Source organism: Colossoma macropomum, unplaced genomic scaffold (assembly GCF_904425465.1).
Source record: "Colossoma macropomum unplaced genomic scaffold, Colossoma_macropomum, whole genome shotgun sequence".
Classification (NCBI taxonomy): Eukaryota; Metazoa; Chordata; class Actinopteri; order Characiformes; family Serrasalmidae; genus Colossoma; species Colossoma macropomum.
The window spans coordinates 2,393,775-2,416,907 of record NW_023495761.1 but is presented as its reverse complement, the minus strand read 5'-3'; the positions used below and the strand labels follow the sequence as shown (position 1 = coordinate 2,416,907).

The following is a 23,133-nucleotide window of genomic DNA, read 5'->3' as shown; positions in this document are numbered from 1 at the left end:
TATCGCCACTACTGTGAACAATTCTGACTCAGTAAGTTTCTCTAGAATGGAGCATTTCACACCAAACCACTCTGAATGACTGTGTTTACAGCTTAACCATGAAATTATGCAGACATTTTGAAAAATTAGAATTCCAAATAGAAAGCAGTGCAACATCATGTTTGTCCACCAGAAGTAGCTCTGAAGCATATTTAGTTCTTTGTTTCCCACCAATTAAGGAGTGCTTACTGAAGCTGATATTCAACATATAAATATACAACTTTACAATTTTCTTAAATTGATTATTCTTTTTCTCCCTTGGTGCACTAAAGACTCAGACAGTTATAAACGAAAATCATCATGTGTCTTTTATTGTTGAAGTGCCACATCAAAGCTGTGTGTAAATAAATATGACGAATATATTAATAGGTGAATCTGCAGATAAATAAATAGAAATAAGCATAATATCACTTTCTCAAACATATTTCAGTAGCCTAAAGGTCATGCTGTGCTGTTGACAGTCATTCACCATATTAGACGATAGTGTGATTTGCTGTTGGTCTTCCACAGAGCGAAGTTCACCAAGTGAATTTCCTCCACAAAGTCCAAAACATTCTGGTAGAAACACAACCCAGCCAGCCGCGAATGATACTCAGAGTGTTTGTTCCTCTTCTTTCTAATGGGGGGAAAAAGAAAATAGGAAACATAGGAATGTGAGAAGTTTGAAAGAGAACCATGGATCAAATTTTAATGCATCAGAGAACTCTTTTCTTCCCAAAGCAGGAGCTGTTCGTAAAATCTGTGTAATGTTATAAGATAGCAGCTTCTATGAAAGGGGTCCCCAATCCCTGTTTTGGAGACCCCACACTATCTTGTACTATACACACCCCTATTTCAATACAGTAAAGGGCCTATATGGAAAACTGAATTTTCCTATTTTTTAAAAATAAGAGTTTGATGTAGTATGTAAACATTGTTAAAGTTTCAAAGCATACTTCACTCACTTCCATGTATGGAAGCTAAGCTTTAAAAACAGCCTGTTTTGAGTTCCCTGTTTTTGTGACATCATGCACACTATCACATTTACATTTATCTGGCTTTCCAACCTACAGCCAATCTGTTCAGGTTCACACTGAAGGTATAAAGAGTGCTTCTGCATGGACAGCTTTTTGAATGAGGCACGATACAGGGCAGCCAATCAGAACAGACCTCATTTAAAAAAGGATTAAGAGAGGTTGGAAAATGGTCATGTAAAAATGAATTACAACTGTTTATGGTACATAAAACCACAAATGCTATAAGTGGACCTCAGGGGAAAAATATACAAGAATAATATGGTTATGGGCTCTCTAACTAATTAACAAGCTTCTCATGGGCTGGAACTGATGTGTAGAAAAAGAAAACACAAAAATATGTAGAACGGTCGCCAGGACTGGAATTGTGAAGACTCTTGTGCCTCTGGTTTCCTCATCTGCAGTGGAGTTTGCTGTTGTGGCCACCAGAGGCCACAACTGAGCCATTAAAAAGTCAAAAGATGTCTCAAAAGACTCATGAAGACTCTGAACTGCAGCTGTTGGGTACACATGAACACACACATCGGTGATATTTTGGTAAACCCAGTGAGTGGCATATAAAATTTGGAGGGAGGGATGGATGAGGGAGAGAAAAATCAATTTCAGCTGCCATCTTGTGACTGACAGCAACAGCTCACTCTCATTCTCTTGCCTTTGTTTGTCCCAGACCACTCAGATTCACTTTCACTCTTGGGTTTTTTCTATATAGTGTGTTACCCAGTTGAAGTGCTTTAGTAAATAGAACACAATGCAGGTTGACATGTGGTCTTACTGACATGATATTGCTTTTGGGTTTTAGCAATATATTTGATAGATCATGAGTGTTACATCCATGATATAATGTCCATAAATTTATTGTGTCCCTTTTGCAGAGCAGTTTCTATTTTGTCCACTTCACTCCAGACCATGACAATTCACTGTGATGTGTCATACACCCACTGGTGCTTCAGATAATTTTGAAAGAACAGTTTAAAGTAGAAATTAAACCTTTTTCTTTCTGGAATGTGATTTCTGTGTGGTTCATGTTTACAATACTGTGTAAGGTTTGCTTTGGGGTGAAGTGGCGTTCCCTTTGTTGTAAGAAGCAGAACAACACGATCAAAACAAGCATGTCAGGTATGTAAGATGTTCTTTTGTCATATAGTAACAGTCCTCAGGAAGCACTGGCTTAAACTTTATTAATGTAAACTCGCATGTCATCTATAGTGAATTTTACTGACATTGCCCTGCACAAACAACAGGCTGTGAACATTCTGGTTCTTCTTTAGTACAGACAATGGTTCTATATAGAACCATGAACACTCCAGTAACCATTTGAATCCATAAATGGTTCTTCTCTATGATGGAAAACAAGTTGCATGTGGTTTGTTATAGAACCCTCAGGCTCAATGTAGCAACAAAAAGGGTTCCACTGTTGTTTTTAAGTACTATATAAACCCTGTTTGGTAAGAGTGATACACAATAAGTTACATCCTAACAAACTCTACAAACAAAAGTGAGGGATTCAAAATTATCACAAAAAAATGTCCTTTCATTTTTGGTCTGAAACTTATTTCTTCTTTGCCCATTTTTCTTCCATGTTCAACTAAAATATGCAGTTATAATCCTGCAAACAGCACAGAAATCTTTTTCTTACCAGAAACAAGGGGGAGGGTGTAACTAAAGAATAAATAAAAGACTAATGAATCCACTCTCTATTCCTTTAAACCACTAATTTGACAAATATTTGCTAAAATAAACAAATCCAACACTGGGACTGGAAGAAACTAAAATAGCTCTTATCATTATAAAGTCATTAAACTGCTCCTCTCCAGGGATTCTCTCCAGCCTTCTGGAGAGGCTGTTGTCCTTATCAGATATGCTGCTTCTCCAGTTACAGTAAACTCTAATCTGACAACTGTTCTCAATTTCACAGCCGGGCACAATTGGTTTAGTATTACACAGCAAGACACCTTTGTTCCTATGCCCAATCTGGCAACCCAGACAGCCTCTCCCTATTGGTGTGTCTAACATAGGGAGTTTTCCAGTGTCCCATTTCTTCACACGCTACTTCATTACCCTAGCAACTTCATTTCAACATGCTGTAAAGTTGCACACTGCCTACAATCTGGCCACCAGACTCACCTCCAGGTTTTGCTGTATCCATGGTAACGCATAAGCTACACTGGTGTAAACCCCTGGGTTGTTGTGATTTCCACAGCCCTGAGACCAGCTTGCTGCTCCCACCAGTTTCCATACAGAGTCCACACAAGCCAGTGGCCCACCACTGTCCCCCTACAAACATGGAGAGCAGCATGGAAGAGCCGGCATGGATAGATGCACAAGCTGTTCATTTACTTCAGTAAGCAGTTAACTTTTTTGAAGGTCTTGAACACAAATGCTTCTGTTACAAATTGCAATAAATATGATATTATAGTTCTTAACATGCTTATAACCTTTATTGGAGTAGCTTAATTTAGGATTCATAATGGATGCTGTTAGCCTACTATTGTTTTTAGTAATGCAGTGTAATTTAATGTGATGATTTAGGCATATAGGTTTGCACTAAAGATGGCAGGATACCACTTCTTTTCCAAAACTGATTTTGAAACCTTCACTATTGGCCAATCCTAAAAACGATCCGGAATGTATTCTACTAAGCCTTAATATGAGCTATTTTTATTGAAGCACTTAAGAAGAGCATCTGAAAGCAGACTACCATGCTCAAAATACTGAAACTCTACTACCCCGCAGGAAGACATACACTGCTAACATCACATCACACAATGTGTGTGCTGTTTCAGGATAGATTTGTTACAGGATTGGACTGGATTCATTTCATTCTTTCTTTCCCCCTGATATCCAATCCAGCATCTGCTAATTTCAGCCCAGTACCTGGTGTCAGACCAGTGCCTTCTCTGTTCTGCACAGTGCTAATTAGTCATCATATGCTTTCATCATAAAGTATAATAAACACAGCAAAAACTCTCTCTATTTCTTTCAAACACAGAGCAGAACAGACAAGAAATATACAAAACAAAATACTTTCTGTCATTCGACACCAGTTTAACATGGTACGAATTAATGTGCATAGTTACAATACAGTTACTGACCTTAGGAATTTGCCACTTGTGTTGCTCATGTATCTCTAAAAGAGCAATATTAATTACATATAATGCATTTAAAACTAAATCTTCCTCTATACAGATTATATGTTCTTGTACATAGTTTGCAAGGATGTATGCTGCCTGCAACAGCTGACTGCATGATTTTGTGAATATGAGCAGCACGAGTGTGGGAAGTGCCGTACGCTCAGAAAGCAGCATGTCAAAACATCTAATCAGGCTAAACTGATGGCTAAAGGTCCCCATACTAAAGAAGAGAGAACCACAAGCTCACCTAAACAGGCCTGACTCAATTAGCATTAGCTGTTTATAATTTTAATCAGCATCTCTGGCTCTGTGTTCAGAGTTTACTGTGATTTGCTATTTCATTTTAAATAAAGCTGCATGATTTTTAGCCTGATTTTAACCCCAGTTTGCCCCTTCCAACAAGTTTGCACAATCTGAAGCGATTTTCCAGGTTGGGAGCTTAACTGGTTGGTGATCTAGTGTGAGAGTAGAAACGAGTCAATATTTAGCAATCTGATTGAGCTCCGGAGTGATCAAAGGCAGTCCCATATTTTCACACATTTGATTTTTATGATTGAAACTGTTTACGGGTCCTGTAGTGTGACATGGACAGCAATGTAACTGAACGAGTGATTGAGCCAACAGCCAATGAGGCAGTTAGAAAAGAGGTGAAGAGAGATGTGTGTGCGCTCATCAGAGGAGCTGCTTGTTGAATTCAGGCGAATCATTACTCTCAATTTTAAATCAGCAGCCAGTTTGTAGTAATTTTTTCCAGCTCTGACTGTGATATCTGCATTTCAACCTCATATTCATCCCCAGTTTGCCTTTTCACTATACTTCTTATATGTGCATAAGAGCAGAAACAGGACCAGTTTAACTTTGTGTCATGTGATGATGGAGAAGATCTGGAATTTTGAGTGCTTTTCATATCTGAAATTTGTTGTGTGCTGTACTCTTGTTTTGCCTTATTGTCTAGTGAACTGTATTCTCACGACAGAATAACAGGAAATTGCTCTCCGTTTGCAAATCTGTTAGGATTTTAAAAGTTGTGTGGTGTATGCCTAGCTAACTGAAATAACTACTGGGTTTTCCCTTGTACTTTTTAGTACACATTTGTATGGGTTATAGAGATTGACATCGAAGTAAACTGATGAATGAAGTAGTGAGGTTACTTCTTCCAGCACGTAATAAGTATTTCCATTATGGTTAGAGAGAAGTAATTCCTCAGTTGTAGTGGATTAGTTTTATGAGTAACTACCCCGACTTGCACACCCATTCTTGATCATACCTGGCATGTATCAGCTCTTTCCTTCAGATATCCAGCACAGATGTTCCATGGTGAGAGCCCCGTCTTTCTGCACTCTCTAGTGGGGAGGAGAGACACCTGCGCTGAGTGCAGGGACACACTCACCTCTCCTAAACACACACAAACACACATAAAAACAAATACAGAACTTACATGCACTTCCACCTTCCACCTAATCTTAGTAACTGGATCAAAGGTTCTGTAGAAAGCATATAGAACAGATTTTATACAACTCCAATTGCTGTACTAACCAAGTAGTGACATTTTTGAAGACGTGAATTGGAAATCGTAACATATTTTTCTGGTTAGCTATTTTCCCCCGCCTGCTGGTGCATGCTGATGTAATCAAAACTCAGAAGATGTTAGGGTTAGGTTAGCTTAGGGTTAGTGTTAAAAAAAAAGTCCTATGCCTTGACCAAAGGTTACGTGAAAACATGAATTTTGAATAACACTTTGCTTATGAAGCAAAGTGTTATTACTTCTCATTTCTATAAAATTCTACATAATTCTACAACCCCAGTTCCAAAAAAGTCGGGACGCTGTGAAAGATGCATTGCTGCCATCAAGTTCTAAAGGAGTTAATATTTTTCATGAAATGGTAAAATGTCTCACTTTCAACATCTGATATGTGTTCTATGTCCTAGTGTGAATAAAATACAGGTCCATGAGATTTGCAAATCATTGCATTCTGTTTTTATTTACACTTATTTACATTTTACTCAGCATCCCAACTTTTTTGGAATTGGGGTTGTATAAAAAAAACTTTCAATCAACACCACATTTGTGTTTGGAAGTATAAGCGGAGATATTTTATTATAATTTGGATGTGATTGTTGTTGTTGCTCATATTGTTACTGTTACTAGTCTTATTTCGCAACTAAGCAAACCAGTATTTACATACATTCATTGTTTTTAACATCTAAACAAACAGAAAAAAGGCAGAAGTGCAGATCTGAACCTGTTGATACAGAATGTAAATCAAATGTAATTGATAGTTACTTAGTATGCCATTTTTATTTCATTATGCTTTTTATGGAATTTTATTATTGTAATTAAGTAATGAAATATAATTACTTTTGAATAATTAGGTAATGTAAATTCAATTTACAGCAAAGAACATTTATAACTCTAGACTTTTAAGGGTTAAAAATGCATTCTGCAGTCAGACCTGATGTAAGTCTGAACTGAACACAGCTCCCTAACCAGAAATCCAGCACAGGTTCAGCTCACCTCCAATTGTTGTGGCCCCCCAGCCTGATATCCAGCACATGGATTCAGGTGTAAAGGTTTCACCATAGTTAGGCAGGCAGATGGGCTGCACCTGACCTGAGGGAGAACAAACGAAAAGACTTTATTTAATATCAGACCTTGCCTCTGGCTTGTTGACAAAATCTGTGTGATGGACTCAAAGATTGACAACCAAGATGGTGCACTTAGTCAGCAGCAGAGCTCAATATTACAGAGCAGATTTGCTTACTTAATATGGGTGTGTAGAAAATCAACAATACATGCAATTTGACCAGGGGCGCCCAAACCTTTCTATGCAAGTCTATCTCTGTCTGCAATATTCCACAGTGAAAGTGACTCTGACTAGAAAGGATATCTGTGCCAGGCGACTGCGAACAGCACACACAATGTAAATGTCTTAAAACATTTAGCAGTAAACCCGCATTAACAGACTTAATGGACACTTCTTCAAAGTGTTATTACGGTGGAAAAAATGACTAAGGTTACACCATCCACCTCCACCCCACCCCAAGTTTGGTGTCCAAAGTTTGCTTCTTTAATTAGGCAATGAAGCTACAATGCTAAGGTTTTAACTATGCTGAGTTGTTAAGTAATCTCAAATAGACTTGTTTACATAATTTCTACTACTGTATGGTTTACTGGCATCTATAAAAACAGACAGAGAACTGCAGAGAACATGCAGGCCTCAGAATGGCTGCTACTACTGTTTTAAACTTTGCTTCTTTGAATATAGTGTATTCATCACAACAGGAGATAATGTTCCAGAATGAGAATTCAATGAAAAAAAGAGAAGCAAACTCTCACCACTGAACGTGAGTGGCTGTGTTAGCTGGATGAGAGCGATATCATAGCTAAGGCCCTCTGGATGATATAAGCCGTGGTGGAGGATCTTCGTCACAGAGAGATCACTCGCTCCACTCACAGGCTGGTCTATGAGGCCCACACGCACTGACCATAAAGCTGGATTAGCAAAGCTAGAACATGAAAAGAGACAAAAGGCATTAAATAGTGATTCATAGTATTGTGGATATGTTGCACATCTATGTAGATGCAGAAAGACATGAGACAGAGAGGGGGGAATAGAGAATGCTTTATATCAGCATTATTATACAGCTATTAATATTTAGGCTTATTATTCACAAACTATGATATTGAAAGGTCCTGTAGTTATGAGAGCGAGCAAAAGGGACCAAGATATTGACTCTTGCATTTTGAGGGGTGAAGTACTACAATTATAGTATTAAACAAATGAAAAATCTTTTACTCTTTTATTGTTATTGTGATGAAACAAAACAATAATAAGCACTCAGTGAACTGTCTGAGCTGGGGGTGGTGGGAGATGAAACATGATATTATTATTACTTTTCCCCACCTGTTGATGCACGGTGATGTACGTAAGATATGATATGATCAATCATGTCTGATATGACCAAGGACATGAACTAACAAGGCAAAAAAAAGGTCATTTCTGATTTCGTGCTGAATTTGTCTGTGTTCATATTATAAAATTCATTGCTCAGTTCCAATTTTTTGCTCAGATCCAGTTTTTCTAACTCGATAGTTCACATTTGTGTAGGAAAGTGATTTGAATGTGCATGTCCTGATCAATAGTGTCTCATGAATAAACCATGCTTATAATGAACAACAAATAAAGGAATAAGCAGAACAAGTCTTCGTCACAAATTTGCTCAGAACAGCTCAGGATAGCTGTTCATTATTAGAGCAAGACAACGGTGTAAAAGAGTCAGAAGCTTTTGTTGTGTTTAATGGCACTAACTTCAGGTTACATGCTGCTGAACACTGAATGATGGTGTATGTGCAGTGAAAAAAAACACATGAATTCTGATCTGCGTGTTATCACTAAGGTTGCATGGCCATAGATTAGATATGCTAGATTAGGGCAAAAATTTTCTATCACTGTGCAAAAGAAGCACCGTGCTTCATGCCAATGTGGACATGAACGTGTGGTCATGTTTTCATGAGTTAATGTGAAACAAAGCCGAAGACTCTAAAGTATCACTGGTAAGATATTAGGTTTGAGAGTGTTATTCAAGCAATTATGATTAGGTATGATGGCTATCTAATATAAATTAATAGCAGGTATCTATTATTTTGTATGTATGTATGCTTATAGCTCACCCGTATACACAGTGTGCAGCAGTGACTATCCACTGGTTGGTTATCAGTGATCCTCCACACAGGTACTGGTTCTGGTACTGTAAGCTGACCTGCCAGGGGTGCTGACCAGGGACAGCTACATTTCCCCCAACAATACGGCTCCTGAGACCAGGTCTGGTACCACACTCTATTAATATAAGATTGTCATTAAATACAAATGCATTTCTCTTAAAGGAGTACTAGGCAACTAGGCAAAAAGTCTCATTTTCCCTTTATCCCAAATCTACTAAATGAGTCATAACGTGTTTAGTATCTAAAGTTCACTTAGTTGTGCACTAGAGCTACAAGGCTAGTGTAGCTAACGAGTAATTTCAAACAGACTGGTGTATGTGGTTTCTGACACTATATGGCTAAAAGTAAGTGGACACCCTTTCTAATCATTTAGTTCAGGTGTTTCAGCCACACCCCTAACAGGTGTATAAAATCAAGCACATAGCCATGCAGTTTCCATAGACAAACACTGGCAGTAGAATGAGACACAGACACACTGCAAAATCTTGTGGAAGACATTCCCAGAAGAGTGGAGGGGAAAAACTCCACATTACCACCCATTGTTTAGGAATGAGATGTCCAAAAAGCTCACATGGTGTGATGGTTGGTCAGCTATCTATGTACTATTGGCCATACAGTGTATCTATATGGACAAAAGTACAGACAAAATTCAGGCTTCAAGATGAGTGTTACTACTGGTTTTTGGCTTTCTAGCTTACTTTTGTCCATTTTCATCAACAACAAAAATCACCATCTACAGATAAGTTTATAACCATCACTTGTTAGCTATGTTAGCCTCATTGCTCCAGTGCCAAACGAAAGAAGCAAATTTAAAGGGGAAAAGAGTACAAATTTGTAGAATTATTTCTTTAAGCTGATCGGAAATAACTTTTTATAGAAAACAGACAAGGGACATAGTAGACAAGCATAACAAGCAAACATAGTAAGGCACAAATAATGTCATATAAGCTTGGCTTACCTATGCATTTAAGTACTGTGACCTGCCCAGACCTGCACTGAACATTCCTGGAGAAACAGAGACCTTATTTGTTGGAACAGTTTGGGGATTAATTTACTAAACACTTTTGCAAAAGCATCAGCCATCCAGCAAATGCAGAAGCCTTTTGTTAAAAGAAAAGGTCAGTCTATGTGAAATCATCAGACTGACCATCTCAGATAATCATCTCATCATGCCTAACAGATAATATGCAACAATGCTGGAGTGGGTAGAGTCAGGAGAGTCAGGAGAATTCCCGAGGGACCAGTATTGTTTTGGGCCGGTTACTGTAAGCCAGTGTATAAACTAATATAAGCACACAAACGCTCAGAAAAATATTACATTCAAATGTATATCTGTAGTAATTTAGGGGTTAAACCAGCACCCTCACCTCAAGTGGTACAGCCCTGCTTTGCTGGTTGTAAGTGAGTCTCATACAGTGGACAGAGTTTAGATGAAGCTGAAGTTAGATTCTTATTCTCATTTCCTGTTCCACCATGATATAACTGTTATTTTCAGATGCTGGTAAGGATGCAAGCAGGTAACTGTTGCACTATTTAAGGTGGAACGGAAATTCAAATAGGAAGAACATCAGCCTTAAGAGATTAGAGTATCAAATTCAGTGCAACAGTGAATCTTATTTCAAGTCTTGCCCTTGGTAGACAAAATAAGGATTTGAAATGTAGGTTTTAACCACTAATCAGGCAGAAACGTTTATTACTCTAAGACTAATGGTTGCAACATGTTTACCACTTTTTTAAGCCTCTGTATCTCAGAAACTTAGGAAAGTAGTACAAAAAAAACAGATTTTGCACAGCAGCTATTTTTTATCAGTATTATAATATTTGGATATTATTTCTTCACATTATTAAACGAATCTGAGGCAGTCAGTCTTCAGATCGGAGATGGTTTCCTCATAAGTGAATAACCACAGTTAGTTATTACCCAAAAAAATATTACATGAACACTAGTTTACTGTAGTCAGGTGTAGCATGTGCTCAACTTAGCCTACAGCTAAACCAGCAACCTAATCTGCAACACAATATGGGACTTCAGATCTGGTACATAATCCTTAAATTACATGTGTTTACTTCAACAGCATGAGGTCAGTGTCTGTGTGAATCTGTGCCTTAGAGAGTTTTTGAAATATACGGAGGTCCAAAGCTAGTGGTGGATTGTGGTGAACAAAGTTTACCTGAGGTAGGAGGGGTTGTGGATTTTAAAGGATCCCTGATGTGTTGAAAAGTGACTATTGAGTGTCACTATCTTCTTCTGAAAGGCTGACTCCACAGACGAGAGGGGGATTGAAGAGGAATTCACATAGCTGCAGAGAGAGAGAGGCATTTTAACTTCAACTCAGTAAGATGTTGTTAATGGGCTGATTAGCTGGATCAGGTGTGTTGGGAGCAGGGAAACCCCCAAAACGTGCTGAGCAGTGGGCCTCCAGGACACAGTTGGGAAACACTGCCATAGAAGAACTACTTCGGATTCCACATAGAGCCTTTGAATGCGATGGTTTGTTAAATTACCATTTTTTGTAAGTGTGTAAATGAGAGTACAAGTGAGATGTCTGTGGAGAACGTTTTTTAAGTTTAAAGAACCTCTGCAGAATGTAAAGATTCTATACCAATTCAAGTTTTTTTTTTCTAGAATCACATGTGCAGATAAAAAAAACAATTTAGGAACCTTTATTTTTTTGAGTGCGCCACACCCACATTTCACAAGTGACTACTTGCAGTAGAAGAGGAGGAGGGTCAGCTAGCTGTGCAAACATTCTAATGCAGATTCTTTTGTTGAGAAGTCTTAAAATAACACATTATTTTGAGAATCATTGTTTTGTTGGGCTATAAGCTTTAAAACTGTGGTGTATCACCTTTTTGTGCCCTGTTGCCAGTGTAGTCTTTTGCATGATAAGTAACAGGCTAGCAGAGTAAAATAATTAAGTTGTATCAGCTGTCATGAGTAACAGATGGACAAGGTAGCTACGTACAGTCTAGTCCGAGCAAATCGAATGTTATAGTTAGACTATTAAGTATTTTTGAAGTATTTTATTGCTATAACTGCTAAACAGCTTTGTCAACCATTTTCTGGTTTGAAAGGTATCAGCTGAGGTTATCTTACTGTTAACCTCTTCCGATACTAACTTCTATTGATACAAGCTTGACGTCGTAACAATAGCAGAACCCTTTTTGGTGCTATATAGGACCCTTTTCAGAAAGGTTCTATATAGAAACATTTTTTTTAAGTGTTTAGCCTTTTAATAGAAACACAGCTCTGTCAAAACATTGTTTACACACTATTACTTCATTATTTTATTTTATGGATGAAAACACTAGAGAATATGCAATGCACCCTTATAATCCCCAATGCACTGCAATAGGTAGTATACAGCAATGTAGCCTAGTGGAGAGAAAAACCCACAATGAACTGATGATGTATGTGACAGAACGTGACTACTTTTGCAGAGAACTGTAACGTTAGTGTACAACATCGTTTATTTATATCACAAATTCTGTTCCCTATAATAGTGTTCTATAGTGCTCCTGATTTTACAATATAGGGAATGGTGATTATACACCGATCAGGCATAACATTATGACCAACTCCAGCAGCCCTGCTGTGTCTGATCCACTCGTACCAGCACAACACACACTAACACACCACCACCACGTCAGCGTTACTGCAGTGCTGAGAATGATCCACCACCCAAATAGTACCTGCTCTGTGAGGGTTCATGGGGGTCCTGACCACTGAAGAACAGGGTAAAAGGAGGCTAACAAAGTATGCAGAGAAACAGATGGACTACAGTCTGTAATTGTAGAACTACAAAGTCCACCTATATAGTAAGTGGAGCTGATAAAATGGACAATGAGTGTAGAAACAAGTGGTCATAATGTTATGCCTGATCAGTGTATAGTAATCCCAAACACAGTGTGTATACAAAGTGTTTTCTCAGTTCTTTATATGGTGTTTACATGGTCTTTACCTGCATTGACTTTGTCTGCCTGTCTTTCACGAAACAAGGTTTTTCAGTTAGCCAGATAGCCTAAGCCAAAAATCAAGCCTATCCAACACAAGGAGAGGCAGGGAGAGCCCAAATGAGCTACCCATGCTCCGCCCATAATTGTGTTATTTCGTAGCTGCTGTTGTGAGGTGGGCAAGCTTTTTCAGAACACTGGCAAAAATCCCATTCAACCTAATGAATATAGTTTAGATTTGCTACGTAACGTTGGGTTTCAAAGTTAAAATACTATGGTACTGAGGACCATGCTAAAAATCCTCCATGCTAAACTTTATAACATGACAAAGTAACTATACCTGATCTATCTTAACAGTGTGATCTTACAATAGCTTAATATTACCTCTTGCAACAGTTCAATAAGCCAACGGTAGCATTGGGCTAGCTAGCTTGTATTGCTTGATTACGCAACAAAATAAAGCTACACTTGATCTACCCTGACAGTGTGACCTTACAAATTAAATATTGCTTGAAATTAATAACAATTTCTTATTAGGTTGAATGTGATCCACCAACACTCTGTAAAGCTTCTCCAACTTCACACCCTGCGCCGCTGCCTCGCTTATATGACAAAACACACATAATCTTTCCTACTGTGGGAACATAATCAACACCTTTAATATAACTCAGTCATTCTCATGAGCTGTCTGAGTGCTGTCTGGAGCACTGTAATCAATCCAGACAGAAGGTCAATCAAGACTGCTTTGTTAACTAATCTGTTTTCAAGAAACTGCAGCCAGCAACGCACGACTAGCCACAGTTCCTGACTGCAGAGAAACAGTAATGACCTGAGACTGCAGTAAACGTGGAAAAAAATAAAAAGAAAACTAGAAGAAAAGGCTTGATGATGGTTAAAATGAACATCTTGACCTACTTGTGGAGTGAGTGTGTTTGCTGGGATGATTTTCCCCTTCATTTAATAACAGACTGATTTTAATAGGATTAACTAAGCAGTTAATGGGGGCGCTGGGTATAAAGGGAACCGTATTACACCCACATGCTGCGGTGGGCTGGGAAACACACGCACGCACACACACACACACACACACACACACACACACAGCCTACACACCCTCAAGGAAAGCACAGGACAAGGAGAGAGGATGAAAATCTGTGATGCAATAAGAGGAATCCCTGTTTAGATCTAGGAGATGAGGTGTCCTTAAAAAGAGAGCAGGAATAGAAAGAACAGTGGGAGCAGAAGTATATCAAACAACAACAAAGTTGGAAATACATGGTGAGACTGCACATGTATAGGGGTCTCACAGCTGGGGGTGTAGTGCAACTGATTTCTTTGGGTGGAGAAAGCCCTCAAGGGTTTCAGATTAAAATGTTTGGTGTACAATTTTAAATAACTAAATAACTTTATAACTAGACTTTTAAGTGTACTAAATGAGTAATATATAACAAAACAAACAAGTTGAGATTGAATGTTGCATTCATATTAAAGATACAATAGCACGCAAAAAACAGAGGATATAATTGAAAAAAAAAATTAAGATAGGAGAGGAGCCCACAGACACTGCATTTGCACCCAACCCAGAAATCTATGTAATGCTGATATGTATACATCGCTGCTGTCGGAAGAAAACCTTGTATCTCCATTTTTGTTGTTTTTCAGTTTTTGACATAATTTGAAAATACCTGTTACCCTTTACATTGTGTGTAAATCTCATGATGAATGGACCAAAAGAAACCATCCAGAATCTATTGACTTACAATAAAAGTAAAGTAGGTTTTTTCTTCTCCTGTAAAGTTACCATTTTGGAGATTCTTCCAACAACAGTGTATGGATCAAAGTCAGAGTGCAAAAGCCATTTCAGACTTTTAACTCTGCTAGGCTTTAGACTAAAATAATAAAAATAAGGAAATAATATTTAGAACTTAACTTGGTCAAAAATGTAATAAGATCCAAGAATGTAATAACTTGTCCAATAATGTGATGCAGTGTCTGAACTGACAATTTATTAATATTTTCAATAATAATGTAATACCTTCTTACTTTGTTGGGAATTTGTCATATTTTTAAGTTGAGTGGCTCATTAATTTTAAATAGGATGGTGTGATTCTTTGAAAAGCAGTTGCCAAAGGTCTCCTACAATGTTTTTGTTTACAACATGGACTAAAAATGAACATGATGCTACATTATTAGACAAAGTTTTATATAATGTATTTGGAAAAATGATCAACTTGTTGATATATTACATTCTCAATAATGAAATAAGGTATTACATATGAACCTGAAAATGTAGTAAATTCCCAATAATGTAAAATGCTATTACTTTATCATTCCAGACATTTTATGGTATTATCACTGTATACTTTGTATGAAATTATTGGACAAAATAGTACATTATTGGTTATTTATTACATTTTTATCAAGTGCAGAACATTAAATTTTATAAAATTATTTTATAAATATTAAATTTTTTGCAGTGTTACACTATTTTATATATTATTCTAAAGTGTTATGGTGCAAATGTCCAGATACTTTTTGGGGCCTCTGTGTGTACTACAGCAGTTTTGTTTCATTCCAGTTTAGTTTTATGTTATCGAACTCCAACAGCCCGACTGGAAATGTCACTGCAATGTAAAATTAAGTTCCTAATCCAACAAGCCTGATCCAGAAAATCAAAATCTATCATCTGAATATCAGAGCCAGGTGTGGATATTAGAGCCTAGGCCTCAAGAAAAGGGCCTGAGTTTGTGCAGTTTGGTTGAGGGATCATAGGCATCTTTTAAGGTCCCTGCTGTCCTGCTGTTGTACCTGTTGTAGCCGAGCTGCTTACAGGCAGATAAGCCCAGAATAGAGCTCCAGCTCTCCCAGCACACTGACTTCCATACACCATTACTGTGGATCTGCAGGACAGAGTGTCTTCCACTCAGCCTCACTAAAAGAGAGAGAGAGAGAGAGAGAGAGAGAGAGAGAGAGAGAGAGAGAGAGAGAAAGAGAGTGAGAGTGAGAGAGAAAGAAGTGTGTATGTAGGTGTATATTAGTTTCATAGCAGTTACTGCATAACTTAGTAGTTAGTGAATAATAAGTTCCAAGATTAATAGCTGAATAATGCAGGTAGCAGGTATTAAGGCTAAAATTGATGTGTTTTTGTAAATTTATTCTTTATTCTGTTTGCATTTTATAGCCATCGTATAACTCATGCAGCAATAATGTGAAGACCAACTGACATTAGGATAGTTTGAGATGTAAAACATTCCAAAACCATAGTAATATAATGTTTGTATTGTAATCCTATAAAGGAATACTCCATCTGCTGCAACTGTTATGTATACTTGAAACAATCATTTTTCTGTATTTAGACAGAACACCTGTTGATTGGAAACACACAGTTGCTTTAGTCACTTAAAGTCAATGTGAATCATAACAAATTTTTCTTCCTTACTGTAACGCATTTACAAGTAAAACATGGATCAGGGGGCATTCTAACAGCTGGGAGTGGTTGAGTGGTTGGAATATCATGAAACATGATATTAATAGTTAATATTATGTTGCCCTGCCCACAGGTGCACAGTGATGTAATCAAAACTCAGAAGACATTTTCAGGGCAAGGAAGTCACTAAATTTTAATAAAAGATTACAGGAAAACAAGATTTTTTTTTTCATGATGTGTTATATGAATCATGTATAATATAAACAAAGATCTAAGTTAACAAAGTAAAAAACAGTCAATTTTGATTTAAGGTTGACTTTATTATTTATTTAGTTGGGTCCTTAGTTCAATTCCTCATATTTCTCACACTCATAATATCAGTTTCATAGTAGTAACCAAATTATTTATAGTAGATACTGAATAATAAGTATTAAAATGAATAACTGAATAATACGATTGTGGTGTAAAGGGTTAATATATTCACTCTCAGTTTCTGTGTTTGCACTCACAACAGTTGAGTTCGTCCTCTCCCTGGCCACAGTCTTTGACTCCATCACAGACAGCAGATGTCTTGATACACTGAGCTGAAGACACACAGTGAAACTTTCCAGAACAGCTCAGGCCCACTGTGAAAAGAGACCAACAGGTACAATCACATATACATCTTGTCTCATTCAGTCCTGCTTTCATTCCTTCACTTTTATTTTCTTATATATAGTACCAGTCAGTAGTTTGAACATGTCTACTCATAGAAGGTTATTCTTTTCCACATTTTACAATAATAGTGAAGTTAAAAATATGAAGTAACACAAATGGAAATATACAAGAACCAAAAAGTACTTAACAGATCAAAACTATCTTCTGTTTAAGATTCTTCATCCAGCTTTACACACTTTGCCAGTGTCTCAGATGGCTTTTCGGACATGATCTAAGAGGTTTCTAAGATCTCCTGATGATATTTGCTGATAAAATACTTTAGAATTTTTGTTTTAGAAATAAATTAATACATAGGCATCAACTAAACTATTTATATTTGTTTTAGAAACAAATTTCAAGCTTTTAAGCCTAACTGGCAGATTTATTAAGAGAGGCTTTAATTACAGACAGTCAGTCAACACTTCACACTTGAGGGGTGGCTAACAAGTTATCTACTAGGAATTCGCAAGCCATGCAAATGAACACACATGCAACATTGTACTCAGTGTGCCTGAGCAATATAAACCTCTGTTTGGCTTAGATGCTTACTGTGTGAAAGCCTGTTTCCACCAGGTAGGAGAAAACACTGTTTTATCCTTCTCTGATTGTGGTTCAATATTTGACTCATTAGGTCAAAATAATTACTGACTTTATCGAGATTTTGACTTTGTTGTTTGGAAACCGTATGATGCCGGACTTGTGCTGAGGGTACCCTCTTATGCACTGCATCAAAGACAGTGACATTTCTACAATAGCGTGCAAAGTACTGAGCAGTTTTAGAAATGCAGTTATTACACAGCCAAAAGAATTTCAATGTGAATATTTTACTATTGCTAGAAAAAGAAATTGTCAAAACATTATTCAGCCAAAGCCTACTCAAACAGACACTTTCATGAGTGTTAAAATGTATCAAATGTATTAGGAAATAGCAGTTAAAGGATTGTTTTACTAAAACAATTTGCTTTTTATTTCCTTCATGATATTAAGAATAATGTGACATGGCAGGCATTCACAAATGTTTCTTTCTTCCATTGATAAAAAATAAATGTGTTTGAAAAACTGTTTTTATCTCTTTGTCTGAGCACAAACAATGGTAGATGCAAAAAATAAATCAAGCTTTCCAGCGGCTCAGTTAGCGCACAGTCTGTATTTACTATCAGCTTGTCAAACTGGAGAAAGTGGCTCATTATAATAATCTCCTCTTTTTGTGTGCTGAGAGGGAAACTCCTACAAAAACATATGCAATGAGGCAACAGCCAAAGAGAGTAGTGACCACTGCTTTGAACTCATTATGGGCACTGAAGGGTCACCGCACCTATTTAGTAAATCCTCACTGCCCTTTTGTAACTCCAAAATAACAGCTTAGTAAATCTGCCTCTAGGCCTTTAGACCAAAATGTCTCCAAGATTCTATCATGTCCAAACAACATGTTCAACATATTTTAGCTCATCTTCAACATAAATTCTGTCACACCTCAGAATTAGCATGCTAATTCTAAACAGCATTTAGTCTGGTCTAAGCCCAGCCTGCTCCTAAAGTGCAGGATCATGCTACTTAATCACAGGGCATAGCTCATGAAATATTTGTGCTAAGATACTTAAGATGTCTCAGAACAGGAAGGCAAGACACTCAGATTAACACACATACAAGTGAACTCACCTCCCAGACCAATAGCTAGAATCACACTCACTGCTACTAACACACCAACAGTTATCAGCAGAGCCAGCAACCTGCGCGGTATATACGGCCAGCACAGAGAGGTAGAGTCTGATAGGTCTTCTCCTTGAGAGAAAGGGAGAGAGAGAGAGAGAGAGAGAGAGAGAGAGAGAGAGAGAGAGAGAGAGAATGAAATCAATCTGATAAGGAATTAGAACTTCAACACTGATAAGACAACGCTTAACACTGTAAACAGCCGCTGTCACTGCTGTTTTCCTTCGAAAAGGATCTATATAACATACTTGCGCAAAGCAATTATGTACTATTTTTCCACAAGTTACACTCCTAATGGTAAACACCATTATGAAAAATTCAGAGACCACCTTTTCATTTATTTAATTTCCAGTCAAAACAATAAGTACAATAAATACAATAAATAAATAACCAATAAATACAATAAATACAAATTATAAATAAATAACCAATAAATACAAATTATTATTTTTTCTGTGTCAGAAAAAAGAAGAAAACATGTATATAACAGAAAATTACACAAAAGTCTCAAAACTAAATATAATATTTAAAGTTTCAGTGTTTACAGTGTCCTCCCTTTCCCTTTATTACACCTTTTCAGGAGACCTCTTTTCAGTTCTTCAAAGAAATTTGCAGGGATATTTTCTTCAGATGTCCAGTTCTGGTGTTCTAGTGCAAAAGTTTCTGCTTCCTTTTCTCAGTAAAGGCTTCTTATTAGCTACATATCACTTCAGACTCATAGTGTTGAGTTGTCTTCTCACAGTGGAAGGATGGACAGAAGGATGGATCTGAAGTAAGAGTGGAGCTTGATTTTCTTTTTTTTTGAAATTCTGTTTATCTGATAGTGACAGTTTTGATGGTTCACAATTTCTTACACGGTCAGTTGGACTCCATTAGGATAGTTCCTTTTAAAATGTATACATTCTTTTAAAAATCTTTGTGTTCTCTTGTCTTTCATATGTTGAAGAATGACTAAAAGAATTTGACCTCATATACATATTAAAACGGGAATTCACTGATTGCATCTTGAACGTTTCTAGTCGCTCTGATGAACCTAAAAAAGTAAAATATAAATGGAAAAAAAGGCTTCAGTTACATTGTGTGTCTTAGAATGTCTAGGGATGCCAGTAATTGTGGTATGTGCTTTTTTTATATATATTTCTTGATGAGGGTTTTTTTTCTCAGAATACATTTACCTCAATTAAAGATTGGATTTTTCTCATGTTTTCAGTATGAGATTAGGCTAATGCACCGTTTCGCTAATTTACATTTTGAGCTGCATGAAGAGAAGTCAAGACAGATATATGCTTATTTTTATTGATTATAGTACTCATTATGGATGGAACAGCAATTTAGCATGACAGGCTCAACTGTGGCAATGTTCCTAAGATGAAAACATGGTGATGTTATCAGTATGCTATGTAAGACTCATAGACTACGATAGCATCTGGATTCCTCAACTGTAAATCTGTGAAGCCTTCAAAATCTGTAAAGATTTCATAGCATGGTTAATAATTGCTCTCTATAATTAGGTAAAATCTCTGTTTAATAGGACATTTTTACTTATATAAGATGCCATGCTGGTGTACAATCTTCATAGTTATTGAAGTTGACTTGATAATTTAGTCAAACTGCAGAGCATACATTAATAACAGGAGGGGGCCAGGTATGGATCCCTGTGGAACACCATAAATAATATTATGCCTTTTGGAGTCATGGTCACTTGTGGTCACCTGCCTCACAATACTCTGAGCTCTTATCATATTCATACTAACAGATCACCAGTATAGGCCTCTAACAGTAGTCTCTGATCGTCATGGATGTACCTCTCATTTTTACTGTGATACACTCCACAACAGTAATCCCTAGTTATCTAAATACTTCTGTCCAATGACAGGCTGGTTTATTTTTTGTGTTTCTTTATATTAAATATTTCATATTAATTGTAAAATCTTATCTCCTGTTCATATTACTCTTGTTGTGTTATTGTTTTGCTCTGGTGTCGACCAGAGGAGGATGGGTTCCCCTTTTGACAATGTAAACATCTTATAAGCTACATTTTAGAATACAGTACAAAGAGCAAAGATCACTCTACATACCATGGATGAAGGGCTGCACTTTGATGACAGACATCCTGGAGCTGTGTGGGGTCTGGATAGAGTGTATTTTGTAGATTGGGAGTGGGGCGGACGCCTTGTCTGGCCAGCCAATAGGCACATGGGGGTCCTGAGTGTTGGGGTCAAAGAGGTTGGGAGGTCTGGAGCCTTTTGGACTGCTGAAGGGGCTCACGTTAAAAATTGTGGGGGTCTCGATGGTGGGGAGGTCTTCCTCACTTTCTGTTTCCGCCTCAACATGGCCTGATTCTGCATCCTCCTCAGCCTGTAGTGTGTGAATGTTTGTGTGAATGTGTGAATATGTGATGAATGAGTATGTAAATGAGAAAGAAAGACAAAAACATTAACATCACGAAGCAACAGTATTTGCCCCATAGAGTGCCTAGTGTGCTGTAGAATGGTTTCATATTCCATTAGGTCGTTAAACAACCAAACAATCATCAGACCTAACGACTCCCATGGGATGGCTGCCCAAGCACATTTCAAACAGCAGCTTTGTGTAAATTCAAGCTTTTAGAAGCAGTTTATTGGTCACAGAGGTGCTGATTCAACTCTGTGGTCATTCTTGAAGTCATAGTGTGTTGATGTTTAGTACGTTTTCATCGTTAAATGTCTAGCCTGTTCAGTGAGCTTTGCTTGCGACCACTCATCCTTTTTGCTAATGTGGTTTGCCGAAGCAGGGCTCTTGACACAGTGCTGATTTGAAAACTCATTGCTGATGGTCAGAGTTCAATTCCACACTCTTAATGGTTCTTAGTACAGACATATAGTTCTAGGACAAACCTTCCATTTGTATAGGACTTTTACACAGTGTGAAGGTTCTTTAAACTTTGAAATGGTTCATTACCCTTTTACATCTCATTTGCAAAATATGGCTTTTTAAAGAAACATCCATTGAAAGCTTGTTTAGGGAACCAAAAGTGGCTCAAAGAACACTTTTTAGTAGTTTTTTTTTTAACAGTGTAGTTCTACTAATTGGCATTCAAGCTAATAAGACCTATATAATATTACATGGGATTAGTACAAGAAATAGGATTATCTCAATTTTAGAAAAAAAAATGGGGCCAACAATTGTTTAAATGCAATTTTTCAAATATTGCATGCAGAAACATTGCAGAAATTAATCATTTATAGGTATTATAGAAATGTAAGAACAAAAATAAATATAAAAACTGATAGAAAGGTTATATTTTAAAGATTAAACATTTCACACCATAAATTAACCTGTCTTCCTGGATTTAACATGGAACCAATTTTAAAGCACCCATACTGTGTAAAAACTGAAGCCACAATAAAACAGTTTGATGTAGTGTGTAAACATTGATTGAAATTTCAAAACATACTATCCACTCCCCGGTCTATACAGTCTATATATGAAAGATAACCGGCAACAACAGTCTGTTTTGAATTTGTTGTTTTTATGATTTAATGAAAACTCACACATTTACATATGTCCACCTATATATGTTTCAGTCTGAAGGGCTTTTTGAAGCACAATGCAGGGTAGTCACTAAAACAGGCTGTTTAATTCTAAGGAATAAAGAAAGACTGGAAAATGGTCACGTAAAATTGAATTATGAGTATTTTTAGTACAGAAAACCACACAAATGTCATAAGTAGACCTCAGGAAAAAATAGAATACAAGACAGAAGTAAAATATGGGCCCTTTAAGTAAAATATCTTTCTTTCAACTCAGTTCAGTCACTCTGTAAAAGGTTAAACTCAATACTTAAAAGGTGATTAAGAACGTGCTGGGACAAACATTTGAAAGATTAATTTCTAAAAAAAAATATTGAAGAACGGTTTTGAAATTTTGCTTGAAGCTGTTCACAGAAATCCATAACATGACCTAACAGGCCCTACGTGAACTGGCATGGACTGACCCACCAATATACAATAACCACAGTAAATTTTCCTCACCTTATCTACAGTGTTCTCTCCCTCTGTAGCAGGCACCTCTTCCTCTCCAGCTTTCCTCTCAGGGGAAGCCATCTCTTCCCTCTCATCGTTTCATCTCTGCCTCTCAGTGGAAAAAACAGTCCAAGGTGAGACCAGACGGTGATGGCACAAAAAGTCCACAATGAATCTAGCAAGCTGAGTGGATGGAAAGCTGATGGACAGGCCTGACTGACTGACACTAATCAAGAAATCAACAACTGAAAGACTGGCTGATTCAAACTGTCTTCAGTCAACAAATCGACTGGCTAAGGCTGATTAATTTGACAGAGATCTATCCAGTCTGGATTTCCAAGAGTGCTGGGAGACAGGCTTAATGAGAAAAAGAAATAATCCCACAAATAAAACTATTCTAAACACCTGAACTAAAGGTTTGCTAATTAATTTTCTA

General features: G+C 37.2%; 1 protein-coding gene across 1 annotated transcript; it reads right to left on the bottom strand.

Annotated features, from left to right (window-relative positions):
* Nucleotides 1–437: 437 nt before the first annotated feature.
* LOC118802948 (transmembrane protease serine 3) lies at nucleotides 438–22,807 on the bottom strand. The gene is made up of 13 exons (XM_036563404.1): nucleotides 22,707–22,807; nucleotides 20,772–21,051; nucleotides 18,643–18,765; nucleotides 16,797–16,913; nucleotides 15,669–15,792; nucleotides 11,078–11,206; nucleotides 9,865–9,911; nucleotides 8,856–9,021; nucleotides 7,521–7,690; nucleotides 6,699–6,794; nucleotides 5,451–5,578; nucleotides 3,177–3,326; nucleotides 438–655 (listed from the first exon to the last, which is right to left on the bottom strand). The coding sequence occupies exons 1-13, from the start codon at nucleotides 22,776–22,778 to the stop codon at nucleotides 632–634; spliced, it is 1,626 nt and encodes a 541-aa protein (XP_036419297.1). The 5' UTR covers nucleotides 22,779–22,807; the 3' UTR covers nucleotides 438–631.
* Between the last annotated feature and the right edge of the window lie 326 nt (nucleotides 22,808–23,133).